We start from the raw sequence: 20,906 nt of genomic DNA on the forward strand, positions 1-20,906 counted from the left end.
TAGAAACAAGGAACACGTTTTTTATTTTTAAAAAATTGGCAGAGGCTTTATTACTTTGACATTACAATTTACAGAAATCAAAAGGGATAGAAGAGATGAGAATGCAGAGAGATCTTGCACAGATAATTACAGATGAGACTCTCCAGCTGACTGGTTTGTGTGTTTTTTTCCTTCTTTTTTATTTTATTTAGAAAGATCCCATCTAAAATGGTAAAAACTGTAGAAACACGTACAAAACAAGCATTTGCAATATTAAATGGATCCAATATCAGTAAAATTACAGTGGTCTAGAAATTATGGGTAAAATTTATATTAGTAATGAATTCATCTTCCACATTAAACTTCCACATTTTATCCTAATTATTTCAATTCAACCTTTAAAAATAAAATACTAAATGCTCTTCACAGTTCCATTTTAGACACCATGAACAGATAGGTAGCGTCTAACAATTACATCCCAAATTTTACATAAACTAGGCATGCACCTCTGGTAAGTGGATATTTAAGCCCTATTAACAACAAAACAATGCAGAATATGAAAGAAAAACAATAAAAAGACAAAATGTGCAAAAACAGGGAAACAATGGGATAGGAAAAAGATCCACTAATTCTGCTACTTTTCAGACACCTTTCTTCCCCTCCCTAATGTTTTCTTTTTAAGGTGTTAAGAGTAAGAATAACGGGGAACACATCTAAGGCAGAGGAATGTTGACTGAAAAGAAGCTAAAATTAGAATGTGTATTATAATTGTTCTTTGCTTGATGTCTTCTAGAAGAAACGTCCAGAGTACTGCTTCACACTGAAAGAGAATGACACAAAGTTAAAACAGAATGCATGCTAAGAAAGTGACGTGTTTTAAAGAAGCTAAGGCTGCCACTAAAGTATCTTATAATGGAGAAGAGGTCAACAAGCCCTTTAACATTTAATTATTATTACATGTAACAAGTGACAATGTATTGAAATTTAATATGTAATAAATGTAATACAGGGTGGGCCATTTATATGGATACACCTAAATAAAATGGGAATGGTTGGTGATATTAACTTCCTGTTTGTGGCACATTAGTATATGGGAGGGGGAAAACTTTTCAAGATGGGTGGTGACCATGGCGGCCATTTTGAAGTCCAACTTTAGTTTTTTCAATGGGAAGAGGGTCATGTGACACATCAAACTTATTGAGAATTTCACAAGAAAAACAACGGTGTGCTTGGTTTTAACGTAACTTTATTCTTTCATGAGTTATTTACAAGTTTCTGACCACTTATAAAATGTGTTCAAAGTGCTGCCCATTGTGTTGGATTGTCAATGCAACGCTCTTCTCCCACTCTTCACACACTGATAGCAACACCGCAGAAGAAATGCTAGCACAGGCTTCCAGTATCCGTAGGTGCTGCACATCTCGTATCTTCACAGCGTAGACAATTGCCTTCAGATGACCCCAAAGATAAAAGTCTAAGGCGGTCAGATCGGGAGACCTTGGGGGCCATTCAACTGGCCCACGACGACCAATCCACTTTCCAGGAAACTGTTCATCTAGGAATGCTCGGACCTGACACCCATAATGTGGTGGTGCACCATCTTGCTGGAAAAACTCAGGGAACGTGCCAGCTTCAGTGCATAAAGAGGGAAACACATCATCATGTAGCAATTTCAAATATCCAGTGGCCTTGAGGTTTCCATTGATGAAGAATGGCCCCACTATCTTTGTACCCCATATACCACACCATACCAGCAGCTGGAGTTTGTAAGGGTGCCATTTGTGAGTAGCTAATATCCGCCGAAGGGATGTTCGACTGATGCCACTCTCCAGTGACATGCGGCGAGTGCTACGCTGTGGGTTCTTGCTGAATGAAGCTAGGACAGCCACTGACGTTTCTTCATTAGTGACAGTTTTCATGCGTCCACATTTTGGCAAATCCAACACTGAACCAGTTTCACGAAACTTGGCAAGCAGTTTGCTAACTGTAGCATGGGAGATGGGTGGTCTCGTAGGGTGTCTTGCATTGAAATCTGCTGCAATGACCCGGGTACTGCGTTCACCAGACATCAACACAATTTCTATCCGCTCCTCACGTGTTAACCTCTGCGACATGTCAATGGCTGTAAACAAAGAGAAGCTTGTAAATAACTCATGAAAGAATAAAGTTACGTTAAAACCAAGCACACCATTGTTTTTCTTGTGAAATTCTCAATAAGTTTGATGTGTCACATGACCCTCTTCCCATTGAAAAAACTAAAGTTGGATCCAAAACAGCCGACTTCAAAATGGCCACCATGGTCACCACCCATCTTGAAAAGTTTTCCCCCTCCCATATACTAATGTGCCACAAACAGGAAATTAATATCACCAACCGTTCCCATTTTATTTAGGTGTATCCATATAAATGGCCCACCCTGTACATTTATATCCAAATACAATTTAAGTACTTCACACAAACACCTCTAAGGATGTCCACAATTATTTCACCAACACCTTTGACCTTTACATTTGATATATTTAGATGTCCAGTAACAAAGGTTTTACTGCTCTACTACTTAATATCTGTCTGTACATTTACATTTTCAGCATTTAGCAAATGCTTTTATCCAAAGCGACTTACACAATGAGCAATTGAGGGTTAAGGGCCTTGCTCAGGGACCCAACAGTGGCAACTTGGTGGTAGCGGGGCTTGAACCGGGAACCTTCTGTTTACTAGTCCAGTACCTTAACCACTGAGCTATCACTGGCTATCACATTGATTTGTAATTTTGTGTAGCTTTGCATATTTATTAAACAAATAAGCTGCTAATTCTTAATACACTAAATGCCTTAATCTTTAAGATGGCGGAGCCAAAATGATCATTTAGAATTTTGTAATGTATAAATACAGAGGAAACTATTTTTAACTTAATAGTTTAAATTTATCTTATCTGAAACAGTACAGTGTCTGATGTAAAATGAATGTAGTTAAAGGCTATGTGGCTGTATTATTTAAAACACTGGACTTTTTTTGCCCAGGATGGTGCAGAATATATTCCACTGTGTATTAAATACAACTAAATGATAATATTTAATAATAAAAACAAAATGTAAAAGACAATAAGACACCAATCTAGAATGTTCTGTAGCTCATTAACAGTTTTCAGCTGGATTTGTTATTGTAAATGTCATAATTGAGGGGAGCCACTGTCAGAGATGTCTGGCATAATATTTTATCCTTTTATCAAATAAACTTGATTGTGATTTGAATACCCTTCTACTTGAAGACATAAATTAATCTTTAACATTGTTTAATAAAATATAACCCCAACGATTTAAGTCAAAAAGGTAGTATGTAGGTTATAAATAGAAGCTTAATGGTTTAAAGCAGTAATAGAAGCTTAACAGCTTTTTAAAAAATATTTTTGTTTGCAGTTGGGCTAATAAAATGTTTACTAAAGACATGTTAATTCACAGTTGTTACAAAAATTTCAAAGTAAAAAATTCTGAGAAGGATTAGTAAAATGGGAGGAGGGTTAGTAAATGGGAAAGGTTGTGAAGAGGTTTGTATTTTGGGGTTTGGGGTAGATGAGGCTGGGCCTGTGCTGTAAGGCAGACTGTGATTTGTTGTCACTTCATCTAACTAACAACAACAAAATCACAAGTCTTCCACACAGAAGCAAGCCAGCTGTCTCCCACTCTTCTGGGCTCCAAGTAAATTGCCTCTTGGTAACCTTCAGTTTGGATTTCTGTATTGAACGGACCCGACACATCCTTCAGATGGGTGATATGACTATATCCAATTAACAGCACATTTAAAAGCCAATTCTTAACCAGTAATTTATTTTAAATGGCTTTAGTATATTGAGGGTTTGTTAAAACCAGGCAAAACAAAACACTGTAACAAGTATAACATATCGTGAGAATGTGTAAAGTACTGCACTGTACTGACATTTTTTGCCATATCACCCACCTCCATTCATTACCACAAAACACCACATTTCCCACGTCATATGAAATTGTTAGTAAAGTCAAAAGAGCATTCAACTTGCATACAGTTGTCAGAAAGATAAGTTGTCAATCTTTATGTCAATCCACCCTTAAAAAACATAACTAATAAGAGAAAACATAAGTGTCAATAGTTTGTTTAAAAATAGAATGAATATACAGTGGTGTTCAAAAAAATAGCAGTCCAACACCATTAACCTGACAAATCACAAATTTCTACATAGCAAAAAATTCACTTGAAAGTGTAGTAGAGTATTGAAAACAAAACAAACCCAACAATTAGGACGTGCATGCCGCTCATTCTGAGTAATCGAAGCATTGATTAAAAGGGGGTTGTTCAAAATAATAGCAGTGAGGAGTTCAATTGGTGAAGTCATTCATTCTGCAGAAGAACGGGTGTCAATTTTGGCCCTTATTTAAGGTAGGAGGGGGGCAAATGTTGCACAGGTTGGTCATAGCGCATTTCCTTCTGAAATACTGGGTAAAATGGGTTGTTCCAGACATTGTTCTGATGAACAGTGTACTTTGATTAAAAAGTTGATTGTAGAGGGAAAAACATACAGAGAAGTGCAGCAAATTATTGGCTGCTCAGCTAAAATGATCTCAAATGCCTTGAAGTGAAAACCAAAACCTGAAAGATGCGGAGGGAAGCATGGAACAACTGTTCAAAAGGATCGAAGAATAGCCAAAATGGCAAATACTCAGCCAATGATCACCTCCAGAAAGATCAAGGAACATCTGAAGTTACCAGTGAGTACAGAAGATGATTAAGTGAAGCCAATTTACCAGCTAAAACTCCTTGCAAAGTCCCGTTGTTAAGAAAAAGACGTGTCCTGAACGGGTTAACATTTGCCAAGGAACACATTGACTGGTCCAAAGAGAAATGGCTCAACATTTTGTGGACTGATGAAAGCAAACTTGTTCCTTTTGGGTCAAGTGGCCATAGACAGTATGTCAGATGACCCTCGAGCACTGAATTCGAGCCAAAGTACACTGTGAAGACAGTAAAGCATGGTGGTACAAAATGATGATATGGGGATGTTTTTCATACCATGGTGTTACGCCTATTTATCACATACGAGGGATCATGGATCAGTTTAAATATATCAGAGTGGCCAGCCCAATCCCCTGACTTCGATCCCATAGAGAACTTGTGGGCCGATATCTGAAACACGTTTTTTGAGGCAAAACCCAAAATTGCAGAAGAACTGTGGAATGTAGTCTAATCATCCTGGACTGGAATACCTGTTCAGAGGTGCCAGAAGTTGGTCGACCCCATGCAACACAGATCTCAGAAAAAAATTGTTATGCCACTAAATATTAGTTCGGTCATTTAAAGTAAAGTGAAACCTCAAACATTTTTTTCAGTTTATAGATAATTTTCTATAAACTTTTTTTAAAAACCAAGAGTTTTTAAAGAAAAATGCTGCACTGCTATTTTTTGAACAGCCTAATATTTATTTTTCTTAACTTTCTGTAAAGGATTAACACAAACTGGCTAAATTTTGTTAATGTTTTGATTTAGAATTGAAAGTGTAGTATTTCCAGTGCGTTTGCATTCATGGAAATAAAAGTTATTATAATGAATTTGTGCTTTATTCGCTTTTTTTAAATCACTGCTATTTTTTTTTTAACACTACTGTAACACACCTGCAAAAAAAGAACCTAAATCCTACAAGTGTTCTCTTTATTTTATCTACTAATCTTAATTTTAAAAAGTCAACTAATTTAAAAATCAACATTTAAACAAATAAAAAAGTAAATAAATCCTTCATACCCACCTACAAAATGTGTAGGAATGTAAATAATACGAATTTAATAAAAGACCAATTTTAAATGACACTAAAATTGACCAATCATAACCTCCCTCTAAACAGGTGGGCTTCGTTATGCTTTCATTATGACAAAAGCCAAGTGGGCATAATTGTTATGCGTTTTGAACTCTGACCCGAAATGGAACTTGTGATGATGTGCAGTTCCATTTCTAAGGCTGGACCATTTGCCAGCCGACTGTTTTGACAGCATACGGTCATGCCAAACCTCCCTCAAGCATTAATCATGCCATAGAACAGAAGGTAGAAGCTAACATGCAACAATCATAAAGCTTTATTTTCAACAACAAGAAGTTCAATGCAAAAAATAAAATGTGGTGTATGTATGTGTCAGCCATTTAGATCTTAGACCGGCCACAGACATGTCAGAGATATGTCATCTATGTAAGAACTGAAAGGTAAAAAGGCGAGGAAAGGAAAAAAATGCTGAAAAAAACTGTTCAGGTTTATGAACTTGATTACAATGTCTTGTTTCAAGATGCCTCTTCATTTTGATTTTAATTCAACTCATTTGGCACATTAAGCCATCCCTTATATATTCTTTTTGATAGCCCCAGCACTTACTAGAAGATTTTTTTTCTTATTCTCATCGTTTTATGCAGGGCCATACCTAAGGAAAATCTATTTAAATTAAAAAAAATAAAATAAAAAAATAACTTTTTTTTATATTTTCAGACAGAAAAACAGAAAATCATCTTGCAAGCCAGAGTTCAAGAACCGCTGTTGTGGAAGGTACTACATTCAAAAGTTCTTTAAAAAGACAGACTGTTGCATTTCATTATTTGCAAAAGTTTGTTGCGAGGCTCACTTATATATCCAAACCTAACTTAGACTCTCTACTTGCCTGTTCTGCAGTAGATACTGGGCATTCTGAATCTGGTCCTGTGTTCCTGTAATGGTGATGATGCGGTCTTCTGAACCCTCTAGAGGCTCATCAATTTTAATAGAGGCTCCAGATTCATGACGAATCTGCTTGATGCGTTGACCCCCTTTTCCAATTATTGAACCAGCCAGCTTAAACAGGAGAACATTTTGGACTAAAATTAATCACAGCTTCAACATGGTGTAAATTAAGTAACAGTCAGGGTTAAAAGGTCTCTTACATCTTTAGGTATCGTCACTTGTGTTGTGATGACAGGACCACCAATGTCACCATAGGAACCTCGGCCACCTGACAAATTATTTACAAATGATAATTTAATTCTACATCCCACTTAGCCATTATCGAAATAAATATACTGTACTGTACTGTACACTTACCAGACTGGAAAGGTTCCCAAGAAGAGTTATTATCTTTAATTTTCAGATAAAGGAAATAAAAATATAAGAAGACAGTAGAGGTATTAGAGAGAGAGAGATTACAGTAAAACAAAAAAAAAACACTATAGCCACACGAGTGTTGTGGCACTTATTTATGATCAAGCCAAAACAGTCTTAGAAAAATAGACTGTGTTTATGTGAACAAAGTCACAAAATAACACTCACCATATCCACCTCCACTCTGCTTAAATTATAGAGAGAGAAAAAACAAGTTCAAGCTTTTAATTTTTATACTTAATCATCAACTTTAGCAATACACTTTGTGGAAAAGGCACTTTGTATCCACTACTCCTACAATAAATAGAAAGCGTTATAGATATTGAACTGGACTACAGTAGACCCTTGAGTTACGAACGGTTTACCATACGAACATTTTGGGTAACGAACGATCTTTTTCAACTTAACGTACGAACAAATTTCGGATTACGTACAGATATTCGCGAAACACGTGACATCACGAACAAGTTGACTCCAAACGTCTCTCTCTACGTGTGTGTGTGTGTGTGTATATGTGTATATATATACACACACACACACACACACACACACACACACACACACACACACACACACACACACAGTGGGGGAAATAAGTATTTGATCCCCTGCTGATTTTGTAAGTTTACCCCCTTACAAAGACTTGAACAGTCTATAATTTTTATGGAAGGTTTATTTTAACAGAGAGAGACTGAATATCAACAAAAAATCCAGAAAAAAAACATTAAATAAAAGTTATAAATTAATTTGTATTTAATTAAGGGAAATAAGTATTTGATCCCCTACCAACCAGCAAGAATTCTGACCCCCACAGACAGGTTATGTTCCCATGAGGCACACAAATTAGTCCTGTCCCTGTATAAAAGACTCCTGTCACAGAATCAGTTTCTTCCGTTCAAATCTCTCGACCACCATGGGCAAGACCAAAGAGCTATCAAAGGACGTCAGGGACAAGATTGTAGACCTGCACAAGGCTGGAATGGGCTACAAGACCATCAGCAAGAAGCTTGGTGAGAAAGAGACCACTGTTGGTACGATCATTCGAAAATGGAAGAAATACAAGATCACAGTCAATCACCCTCACTCTGGAGCTCCATGCAAGATCTCACCTGGTGGGGTAAGAATGATTCTGAGAAAGGTGAGGTCAGTCCAGAATTACACGGGAGGAGCTTGTCAATGATCTCAAGGGAGCTGGGAGCAGAGAAATGCTGGATATGACCCCAAGAACACCATCCCCACCGGGCATTTCTTTGCCTCCAAACACGGCGAATGGAGTTGATGCCAAAGAGCTCAATTTTGGTCTCATCTGACCATATCACATTCTCCCAAGCTTTCTCTGAATCATTCAGGTGTTCATTGGCAAACTTCAGACGGGCCTGTACATGAGCCTTCTTGAGCAAAGGGACTGGTGTTAAGAACTGGTGTTCTTAAAAAATATTAGACTGTTCAAGTCTTTGTAAGGGGGTAAACTTACAAAATCAGCAGGGGATCAAATACTTATTTTCCTCACTGTGTGTGTATATATATACAGTGTATCACAAAAGTGAGTACACCCCTCACATTTCTGCAGATATTTAAGTACATCTTTTTATGGGACAACACTGACAAAATGACACTTTGACACAATGAAAAGTAGTCTGTGTGCAGCTTATATAACAGTGTAAATTTATTCTTCCCTCAAAATAACTCAATATACAGCCATTAATGTCTAAACCACCGGCAACAAAAGTGAGTACACCCCTAAGAGACTACACCCCTAAATGTCCAAATTGAGCACTGCTTGTCATTTTCCCTCCAAAATGTCATGTGATTTGTTAGTGTTACTAGGTCTCAGGTGTGCATAGGGAGCAGGTGTGTTCAATTTAGTAGTACAGCTCTCACACTCTCTCATACTGGTCACTGAAAGTTCCAACATGGCACCTCATGGCAAAGAACTCTCTGAGGATCTTAAAAGACGAATTGTTGCGCTACATGAAGATGGCCAAGGCTACAAGAAGATTGCCAACACCCTGAAACTGAGCTGCAGCACAGTAGCCAAGATCATCCAGCGTTTTAAAAGAGCAGGGTCCACTCAGAACAGACCTCGCGTTGGTCGTCCAAAGAAGCTGAGTGCACGTGCTCATCGTCACATCCAACTGCTGTCTTTGAAAGATAGGCGCAGGAGTGCTGTCAGCATTGCTGCAGAGATTGAAAAGGTGGGGGGTCACCCTGTCAGTGCTCAGACCATACGCCGCACACTACATCAAATTGGTCTGCATGGCTGTCACCCCAGAAGGAAGCCTCTTCTGAAGTCTCTACACAAGAAAGCCCGCAAACAGTTTGCTGAAGACATGTCAACAAAGGACATGGATTACTGGAACCATGTCCTATGGTCTGATGAGACCAAGATTAATTTGTTTGGTTCAGATGGTCTCAAGCATGTGTGGCGGCAATCAGGTGAGGAGTACAAAGATAAGTGTGTCATGCCTACAGTCAAGCATGGTGGTGGGAATGCCATGGTCTGGAGCTGCATGAGTGCAGCAGGTGTTGGGGAGTTACATTTCATTGAGGGACACATGAACTCCAATATGTACTGTGAAATACTGAAGCAGAGCATGATCCCCTCCCTCCGGAAACTGGGTCGCAGGGCAGTGTTCCAGCATGATAATGACCCCAAACACACCTCTAAGACGACCACTGCTTTATTGAAGAGGCTGAGGGTAAAGGTGATGGACTGGCCAAGCATGTCTCCAGACCTAAACCCAATAGAACATCTTTGGGGCATCCTCAAGTGGAAGGTGGAGGAGCGCAAAGTCTCGAATATCCGCCATGGAGGTCGTCATGGAGGAGTGGAAATGCATTCCAGTGGCAACCTGTGAAGCTCTGGTAAACTCCATGCCCAGGAGAGTTAAGGCAGTTCTGGGAAATAATGGTGGCCACACAAAATATTGACACTTCAGGAACTTTCACTAAGGGGTGTACTCACTTTTGTTGCCGGTGGTTTAGACATTAATGGCTGTATATTGAGTTATTTTGAGGGAAGAATAAATTTACACTGTTATATAAGCTGCACACAGACTACTTTTCATTGTGTCAAAGTGTCATTTTGTCAGTGTTGTCCCATGAAAAGATATACTTAAATATCTGCAGAAATGTGAGGGGTGTACTCACTTTTGTGATACACTGTATATATACACATACATACACATACACACACACACACACACACACACACACACACACACACACACAGTGAGTGAACATTCGAACTGCGGACGGCGTTTTTTTTTTTTATATTTTGTAAAATTCTATATTAAAATGTCCCCAAACAATGTGCAGAGGAAGCGCAGTTGTTGTATAATTACTCCTGCCAGTAGCTGTCACGGTGTATCAGACAGAGGGGACAGTGAGTGAGGGAGAAGAAGGAATTCGGCTGAGTGTGTATTGTTGTTTATTATTGTTTATTACAGGAATGTCTATTTTATAATTTAAGATTTAAGGGAAATATACTTGTATTTATAACAAAAAAGACCATTTAAGACATTAGAGAGGTTAGATAAGGAGGTGGTTTGGGAGGTCTGGCACAGATTAATTCTGTTTACATAGTTTCTTGTGTGAAAAATAGGTTTAACTAACGAACATTGACTTGAGAACAGCCCTTTGGAACCAATTAAATTCGTAAGTCAAGGGTCTACTGTATTCTCAATTGATCCAGCAGTATTATGCTGGTGTGTGTAAGACTACGCTTTAGGAACAGGAACACCATGGTGATCTTTTTTTATTTTTATAAAGCTATGCATTGGCATTGCCCAAACTCACTAGTGATTCTGATGGCTCACATGTACATATCTATCTGCTACTTGGTAACCAAGGCAACAAGTGATTTAAAAATCCATTGCCTAGCAACTACAGGCCAAAGCAGTGCAGTAAAGGAAAATGTTGCACATATGCATCCATTACACTGTCATTTTACAAAAAACAAGTAGTACATTTTCTACATGCCTTTCCGATTTACCCCCACACACCTATTAACTTTAAATATTAACAAAAAAATCTGTAGCTTACCATGCTTTCATAGCGCTCTCCAGGTCTTCCCCTTCTGTCATTTAAAATATAAACAACAGGAAAATTCAGATGCTTAATTAAGCATGTTTACACAGTTTATTTTGATAAACAATTGCCATGACCATAAGACAAAAGCTAAAAATTAATAAATAAAAACTGAGGCCCTCAAAAAATAGCAATATTTAATACATTTATTTCTACAATATAAATACTAACCCCACAACGTTCAGGCCTATTTTTGTGCATTTGCCCCTGAAGGACATACCCAGTTTTGAGGCTTGTTTATTCAGAAGGTTCATAAAAGGAAATGTATAGTTTAAGTTACAGAAAATCCATTAAAGTCTATAAGCCATGAAAATTTTAGGCGCATTTTACAATTTTTTAAATCCAATGTTTCAGTAAGTATAAGGTGTTGATCAGGAATGCCATTTACTACACCATACCAAATTTTAGCATCTAATATTTTCTAAAAAGCAACTATTTTAAACACCACCCTATATATAAACAGTGGTTTAATGTTATTCAGTGGCCTGACCTAAATCCAACAGAAAATCTGTGGATGGACTTGAAGAGAGCAGGAGTAATGGGCAAATATTCCCTATCTAGGTGTGCAAAGCTGGTGAAGACATATACAAACACAGTGATTGCAATAATAAAGCAAAAAGTGGCCCTAAAAAGTCCGTAAAAGTTGGAACATTTACTAAATTTCAACATTTATTAACAAAATAAAAAAAAAGAATCTGTGCTTTGTTCATTCTTATATAACTTTATTAAACCAACAAAAGTAAAAAGAAAAGATTTCCAATGTCAACTTATAGTTTATAAATATAAACATATTTGAAATTAATGCCTCCAAAAAAAAGAACAATCCAAAAAAAGTTGAAACAGAGGCATGTTTAGCACTGTGTTCCATCAGCTTTAATATTAATGTGACTTTTTGATGGTTTGGGAACTGAGGACACTAACAATTGGAATTGGAATTTTTCTCCATCATTCTCTATTCTTTTCTTCATATTGCACCATGAATATTCAAAAGCAATAATAGTAAGAAAAAGGCCTGGCATCATCTTGCTAAAATAGCCATGGACTTCCCAAGACGTCACCTTAATGGCAGCATGTGTCCCTCCAAAATCCCAGTGTACACTTTCACGTCAAAAGTACCTTCACAAATATGCAAGTCAGCCATGCCATGGGTACTGATACACCCCCATTACATCACAGATGTTGGCTTTTGCACCTTACGCTGGTAACACTGGATGGATCCTTTTTGTCTTTGGCATGGAGAACTTGATGGCTGTTTTTTTCTGGATTTTCTGAATCTTTTCATAATATGTATGGTAGATGGAAAAAGACCTAAATTATTTTTCAGTCTTGCATTGAGAAGTGCCACAACCCATCATTACTTGCACAAACCGAGCCTGTGGTGAATCCTACTTTTATAACCCAATCATGCTCCTTTCCTCTCCAATTTACCTGCTTATTTTGTAATGTTTTTTTGTAACTTCAATTAGAATATCTATAACCTTTTTACTCTTATTTTACCTCTGTATTAACTTTTGAGTGTGCTGCAGGCATCAAATTCTAAATGTGTCTATATCTTTAAACTACAATAAAACTGATCAGTGAAATATTGGAATTTTTTCTTTTTTTTTTTACTTTTGTCAGTAAAATAAAAATTCAATATAAATAACAAATCACAGATTCTTCAATTTATTGCATTTTATAAACTGTCCAATCTTTTCTGAAAATGGGGTTTGTAGAAAATCAGGGGACTGAATATTTTTCCAACTCTGTTATTCTTTTTAACTTTTAGAACTGTTTACTTAAACTTTATTAACACATTTTGCCTTAAAACATTTAAGAAGGTTATTTTGTGAGAATTTTGATTTCAGACTGTGAAAAAGTGACTTTAAAGAGGTGATTTCAAAGTGGTATGAAGAAATTCTTTATGCACTACCTGGAACTTGGAATTTACTTACCCTGGTCTGTCATCCATGCTGCCATGATAGCCTGGGTGGGAAAATCGTTCACATCTGTTTTTAAAAATAAATGAATACATACATACTGAAAGCGACTATTTATGAGCAAACAAACCAACAACATTTCATGTAAAATGTAAAAGCATTCATCCTGGTAGTACAAAGTTTAAACACTCTAGGTAAGAAGAACGTAAAGCCCAAATATTAAGAACAACACTGAATTAATGAAAGCAAAACACACACATTACTCAAGGTTCTCACTGCTACTTACCCTCCTCTAGGTGGCGGGGGAAGAGGAAGAGGCAGGTTTCGAGCACGGCTCCCACCTCGGCCCGATCTGCCTGGTGGCAGTGGTGGAGGTCCTCTACGAGGACTTATATCATCATATTCATGCCTGGAGGGGGGAATGGGGCGTCCACCACGACTCGGGGGCATGCGGTCAAAAACACCACGTCCACGCATCGGAAATCCCCCCATAGCCCGTCGGCCTCTTTCCTCAAACATCATGGTGAAGCCACCATAATCATATGTCTCATCGTAGAAATTTGGATCATAAGGCTGGGCACGTCCTTTAATGGGAGCCTGTTCAGAAGGACAGAATGTTATGGTGTGATTTAAGGCCCGTCTTGAATTAAAGCTTAAATTTGTTAGTTAACAAATTACCTCAGTCATCAGTTCAAGGATAACCTTAATGCACTCGACCACTCGCTGAGGTTTGCCTCCCACTAAAACCACACGGTCTGTTGAATGTGGGCAGCACTCCTGGAAGAGTTTTATGGTGGTCTGTGTATTCTGCGACAAGATGGTGGATGGTTAAACCCAAGCAAAGTAAAATACTATAACTTTACATTACACCCTTAAAGATAACATCAAAATGTTATCAGTGCAGATAAATAACATATGTAAAGCCACTTGTAAGATTAACACTGCTTGCCTCTCTTAGTTCTTTGATCTTGGCACCCTTGACACCAATGATGCCTCCTGCCAAACTCTGATGAATCAATAGGCGCAGCTCACAGTCAAAGTCAATGCCATTGTAGTGCTGATACTGCCAAATATAAGCAGATAAACAAATCCACTCTCAAAAGCTCATAACTGTGATAATAATTGTCTAGGCACATCTATTACATATATACAGTACATAAAATTAAAGCACAGAATTTTTTTAATTTAGGTCTTACCTCCTCAAGAGTAGGGATGATCTTCAAAAGAATCTCTCCAATTGTGTCGATGTCTGCACTTACACTCAAAATGCTGCACAAGCAGTCAGATGGCCAAATAAAAGTATATAGAAAGATAGAAGCAAACAAAAGTACACTCAGCAATGATTCTATGGAGTATTAAATCAAATAAAATGCTATTAAAATATAATTTGTTAAAATGTTTTAACAATGGACTGAAATATGAGTCCCTAACATGAATGTGCCCTTTGCATATTTAACAATGACAACAGACCTTAGAAGATGAAACAGTGGAAGAACTGAGCCTTGGTGTACAGTCTATGCTTCATCAACAGCAAATTCTAAAGGTAAAAACCCTAGTCTTTTACATAATTAACTATTGGCAAAATGTTTTGATTGTGTAATGAGAAAGGGAAGAAAAGAAAAAAAAAGCCATGCGTTAAAAAGCAAAGAGTAAGAGCTCAAGTAGAAACCATTGGTTGATGTGCAAGAGTTGAGGTAAGGCATTAGGTAAAGTGCATGTCACTTTTAACCAAAAAATAGGTAGTTTACTAAAAATCTAAGATACAAACGATGAAGACAGAGATGGGTCAAAAAAGGCCAGTCATGGAAATTATACCATCAGTAATGCTGAGAACAGTGAGGTGGGCTTAGAGAGCAGAATAGGGCAGAAAGAAATAAGACTTTTCTTTAAATCAACTCAGTAAGCAACAACATCAAAGGCAAGGAACAGCAACAATTAAAATATTTAAATATTTTAAGCATTTTCTATGAAAAGTGAACAACTGGGAAAGAAATTAATTTGCTTGTTGCAGCAGAACTAACTTTCTATTTATCTTAAAGAAAAAAGATCCCAAATAAAGACTCAATGGGGAGCTGAGGAGAGGGGAAAAGACATAAAATAAAACAGAACAATACATGTTTCCTTAAAAAGGGGATACTATGTGTATAAACTATAAAAATGAAACAGAAGGCAAGCTATCAAATACATGTGTTTTCTGTACTAATCAGGCAGTTAGGCAATAACTGGTGGGACATACCGCTCTGGGCCACTGCTGTCTGGGACTGATACACTGGCATTGTACTGCATTGGTCGTGGAGGTTGGCATTGGGCAAGGGCATTCAATCAGATGTTGTCAAGTAAGGTGCCCATTTAGGAAGGGGCACGTTTATGGGGCCAACCGGGGTGGGCGGGCGTTCGGGGCGGAGGTTGGGCCAACGTCAAGGTGGGCAACGCAGGAGGGGCATGTCGATCCAGTACATGGGCAACAGAGGAAGGTGGCCAAAAACAAAAGTAAAGGAGAGGGAAGAGGGGGAGAAGGAATACAATTTAATTGAATACAAGGCTATATTGACTATATTATAAAAAAATTGAAGAAACTTGGCAATGACTGCACAAGAAACAGGTCTGGAAGACAGATTAGATACAGAACTACAGCAATTAATATGACTATGGGTCAGCTCAAGAGTAAAGACATCTGTTTTTGGGCTTATCTCTAAATGGACAGGCCACAATAAATGATATATGGGGAAAATAAAGAGTCTGTTTTGGAACTTGATTATATGGCAAAGACAAAACCCCACCCACATTCAGGCCCCAATCAGAAATCATAACAGTCTGTCCAAATGAGCTAACCTATAGGTATAGGACATTACTAATATCTTTAAAAAGCTCATATTTTAGCATGCAAAGTGATTAGCACCCCTTATAGATCCAATGAGATTGACTAAATCCTATATTTAACATAAAGGCTAAATTAAGATGTTATATCAGTTGTTGCTTTTGAAAACAAATCAGATGATGACTAAAATGCTGACCAACAAAAATTAGCAAATATGATCACTGATAATTTAAAGTCAAATTTCAGCTTGACAGGTGAATGTCTTTTAAAATATTAAATGACCTCTCCAAATCTAAAATACTTACATCTGTCCGAAGGGCTTTAATATTTTTCCCACCTTTTCCAATCACAGCACCAGCATTCTGAAAATTCAAAAACAAAATGTTTTAGTTTTATTAGCTCACTAGGCTTAGTCCACACTACTAATGCAAAGTTCACACTACACGACTTTCCAAGTCGTCAGGTCGCTGTACAGTTCACACTACACAACTGGATCTCTTGTAATCGAGAGTCTTTCAAGTCGGTGTGGCTTTTACACTACACGACTGATCGGCGATAGGAGGTTTCACACTACACCATCTATCACCAACTGGAATCGCAGAAGAGCTTCTCTGGTGAGTTGGAGGTTAATAAATATTTTTGCAATGCAACGTTATGGTTATGGTGTTATGTTTTGTAGAGAATGATAAGGTCAGAAATACTGTAAAACTTGTGCGTGCGCCGATGTATTCTGATATAAACTATATTATGCCCCTGTCCCACCTTTTACAACTCCTCCCCTGCGTTTCCCCTACACGTTTACACTACACGACTGATCGGCGATAGGGGGTTTCACACTACACCATCTATCACCAACTGGAATCGTTTGTACGCTGATGTGCAGTGTAAAATCAAGAAGAAAAAATAAATGAATGAGTGGATTTGGCTACGCGAACAGCATGGATTGTTCTATAGTGAGTTGGAGGTTAATAAATATTTTTGCAATGCAACGTTATGGTGTTATGTTTTGTAGAGAATGATAAGGTCAGAAATACTGTAAAACTTGTGTGTGCGCCGATGTATTCTGATATAAACTATATCTTGCGTTCTCATTGGCTGTTCGACATACCACTCATTGCCAGTTGGGCGACTCATATCCAAATATTTGACATGCTAGATATATTTCTTCAGTCGCCGAGCGGCCAGCAAGCCGCTCAGATCGAGTTGTTGAGTAGTTCACACACAGCGATTGAGAGCTTCGATCGCCAAACAAACGTCGAGTTGCTCCCGAGTCGGCAAATCTAGCACCCGGCAAGTGAATCATAAATGTGGCATCTTATCTACAAATGATATTTGGGTTTGATTAATTAAGGTTTAACATTTTCCTAATACAAGAGAAGTAAGACTCACTTTGCTTTGTAGCAAAACCCTAAGCTCCACCATCTCATCTGTGTTGCGGGAACGTTTGAAGGTTTGTTCCTCATCCATGTCCTCAGCAGGACGCTTGCCTGTGACAATGAAAAGTTACCAATCTAAGAATGACTAATTATTTACAAAAATAACAATCCATTAAAAGCATAGTCATCAAGTGATCCGTCACCAAGCAGTTAAAATCAGATCTATTAGAATATCAATCAATTCTAAAACAGAATATTAGGGTCTGCTCTTATTTTGCAAAATAATCTAAATACACTATGGCTAAATACACTGCAATGTATGTGGATATGCAGGCTGGCTGCATTTGTTATAAAACAGTTAAAGTTCACATTTGCTGTTTCCTTCACACCAGCTGCGCCATGTGCCAGAGGCCACCATAAGCTTACACATTACATCATTATATTATATATTATATAAGAGAAATTAGCTAATCTCATCTGATACCATTTCTAGAGAAGTATTTTAGTAATGTCTGAATGTTAAAGAACTATTGTATTTAAATCAGTAATTTAAAAATCGATATTTAAACTACACTTTTTGCATTTACTTGAAAAATTAAAAAATGCATTATTTTTCCCTATAAAAATCACAATATATAAAACACTGCACTCATTGAAAAAGTTAATGCACAAATAATTGGTTAGCAAAAAATGTATTAAATTAATACAAATAATTGCAAAAGCCATTCAGTTCAACTTAAGTAACCCATTAGGCAGGAAAGTATTTCAACATTAGTATGAAAACATTTTTACAACATAATAAATTCTGAATTATCAAGCTTTCTGACATTCATTAAGAAGAGAGAGAATTGTCTGATCATTACTGCACATTGGGATGCATTTTTAGATTTAGTAATAAAATAGTAATAGTATGGTGGTACCTGCAATCTTCCTGTAAAGTCTGATTGTAGAGAAAATCAGCCACTCTTACAGTGTTATTTCTAATAAAAGGTCTGGCTCAGGGTTTATTTGCATAACAACTGATATAGATTATCTTGCCCAAATTTGCATTTTGACATATTCAGCTCACCCAAAAACCAAATCTTACCGTTGGTGTCAGTGTTGCTAAAGGTGGTGTCTTCGTCCTGCTGTTCAATATCTGTCTCCATTGTCTTCTATCAAGGACAAAATGTGAAAGGGCTTTTCTCTCTGTGGGAAAAGCTGAGATACACAAATGATTCAATCAACAGGAGCACTGTCTCTAACCTGTAAATTTAGCATTTCTCAGTTTCCTTATAATTATGCAAATTTTCAACATAACACGTTATGTGCACTTCTATGCACACCGAAAGGTTCGAAAAGTTTCTGGAATTGTATTGGAAGGATGGAAAAGTATTTGAAATATTTGATTGATATTTTTTTATTTATTCTTTTAATTTTAGTTGCTGGGACTTGTGTAATCAATTCCATGGTAAGGAATGGTGGTATGATTTAAAAACCCAAGGGTTGGTATGTAGCATGTTAATTCTGTTGAAATATGTTTGATCGTTAGGACAGTCTTACATGTAGCACACATCTGCTGTCTTGTTTCCCTTCATGTCAGGAAGTTAGTTAGTTTTATATCTAATTTGCCATCTTGTATATGTGACTTGTTCTATATGTATATGATCTTGATTGAAGAGAGAATCTTATATACTTTGTTATTTGTTTGGTAATTCCATTCATTTAGCCATTTTTCGGGTATTGTACTTGTTAAGGTTGGTTGTAATCTTGTGCTATTGTACTCAATCCTACTGTTTTCCTCGCCATCCAGGCCAGTTTTTCAATTCCGGGGATAACACAGTACTACCATACTAACAAAGCAGAAAACTGACAAATAATAAAAGAAGTTAAATACTTTGAGTAGTAGCATTTCTGTTTTAAAACATTTTAAATTTTTGTTCCTTAATTGTTTAATGTGGGCCAGAAATTTGCATACAACCACTTCAATTATATTTAATGGAGCAGAAGGTCTTTTTAAGCTTATTAGTGATTATGATTTACTAAAGCTGATGATTACCCTGTGCCTGTATAAACAAAGCCAGTTTGCATCCCATTACTGAAAAATTACATGGAAGTCTTTTGCTAATAGCAGAAAAAATTCCAAATTATCAGTTTATGGTAAGAGACATTTCAATAACTAGACAAAATTCAAATACAGGTCCATAAATACTGATTTGGTAGCACTGTCCACAGTCAGGAGAGCTTTACATCACCACGGGCTCAAAGGTGCAGAGAAAAAGCTTTTTTTTTAACTCCAAACTTTTGGAGACAAAATGTGTTTTTTAATAAGTCATGGTCAGTTACAGAAAACGAACAGTTGTCGAAATCACTGATATCACCTAAGAGTAACATAACATACATGCTTCTAACAAAGATACGTCAATTTTGACCTCGTTTGCATAGTTATCGAATTCCATAACACGTAAATAAAAACAATAAGCAAAAAAAACTGCCATGAAAAAAAGCGTTATTAAAAGTGACTCCACAAGGCCCACGGCACTTCCTCAAAATGGTGCGTGTGTAACGTTAGCATTTCATTCTGCTAGCTGGCGAAACTACAGCTATCTAATGTACTGAGTTATTTCGTATTTAGCTAATTAAGCACACCATTAAATAAGTGCATTTGTTACTATTATTATTATTTTTATTTTTTTTACCAATAAGGTTTACAGCTAAATATCTGGAGATTTCTGTAGCCATTTCTGTAGGTGCTAGCTATTTAGAATTTCACAAAATGGCTTGCTTATTTTTAAGACTTCTCCTCGGTTGGCATAATGCTGTAGCTTATCGAATCGGTTACATTGTCTAGTCAACCAAAAAAGGTTTATATCTCAAACAAATATTAAACACACAACTTTGAAACGGATGCTTTTGGCAGAACGGTAATTCGTTATTTAGGGCACTTGCCAAAAACACACTCCATTTTGTGGTATGCTAGCACACTGAATGTAAATCTAAGCTGCACATTTCATGACACGAGTTCAGTAATGTAGACAGACACAGTTCACTGTCTAAACGCCACAAAACACCAATACTTTACACCACTAACAGTAGTTAGCTATACAAACCTACGAAAGGCCCCGTCCGTCACTCCAATATTTGTTGGCCAAGACGTCCGGTTACGCGTTCTATCCTGATTTTATGGAGTTTTACACGAACGTCTGTCTGAATTTCCAATTGGTAGAGAGGGCATACAATGACGCGTCTCATTCAAACCCGTATTGGACAGTTGGCTTGTCAATTAAAGAGCTATCGTACACTATCAAAACCATTTGTTTAATAGTGCGTCAGTCAGCACAGATAACCCCGCCCCCTGTAATCTGCTATGACGTTATTGGCTCTCGTGTCATCGTCATAGCAACCATATAACGCGTATTTTATCATTGTAAATTTAAAAATATAATGATTGCATTTAAAGTAAGGTTACAGTCTACTTTCTAATAATAATATTATATATTATATATGGTATAAAAATAGAAAAATTGAAAATTATCCATTAAAACAGTAGTTCTGACCACGCAATCAAATTGTTAGATAACGTTCTTTTTAACTATAGCTATATCACT

General features: G+C 37.1%; 1 protein-coding gene across 3 annotated transcripts; it reads right to left on the bottom strand.

Moving 5' to 3' along the window:
* Positions 1 to 20,526, bottom strand: hnrpkl (heterogeneous nuclear ribonucleoprotein K, like). 3 transcript variants are annotated; one of them, XM_062988590.1, is made up of 16 exons: positions 20,413 to 20,526; positions 18,407 to 18,519; positions 17,333 to 17,430; positions 16,249 to 16,305; positions 15,362 to 15,405; positions 14,322 to 14,394; positions 14,075 to 14,188; positions 13,804 to 13,932; positions 13,412 to 13,722; positions 13,141 to 13,194; positions 11,162 to 11,195; positions 7,286 to 7,304; positions 7,061 to 7,093; positions 6,904 to 6,971; positions 6,645 to 6,814; positions 1 to 799 (listed from the first exon to the last, which is right to left on the bottom strand). In XM_062988590.1, the coding sequence occupies exons 2-16, from the start codon at positions 18,465 to 18,467 to the stop codon at positions 769 to 771; spliced, it is 1,296 nt and encodes a 431-aa protein (XP_062844660.1). In that variant the 5' UTR covers positions 18,468 to 18,519; positions 20,413 to 20,526; the 3' UTR covers positions 1 to 768. The 3 variants fall into 3 exon arrangements, with proteins under 3 accessions (XP_062844660.1, XP_062844661.1, XP_062844659.1); XM_062988591.1 differs by having other exon boundaries at positions 7,286 to 7,301; positions 20,409 to 20,526; XM_062988589.1 differs by having other exon boundaries at positions 20,409 to 20,526.
* Between the last annotated feature and the right edge of the window lie 380 nt (positions 20,527 to 20,906).

The sequence above is a fragment of the Trichomycterus rosablanca genome, chromosome 26, assembly GCF_030014385.1.
Source record: "Trichomycterus rosablanca isolate fTriRos1 chromosome 26, fTriRos1.hap1, whole genome shotgun sequence".
In the NCBI taxonomy this organism is placed as follows: Eukaryota; Metazoa; Chordata; class Actinopteri; order Siluriformes; family Trichomycteridae; genus Trichomycterus; species Trichomycterus rosablanca.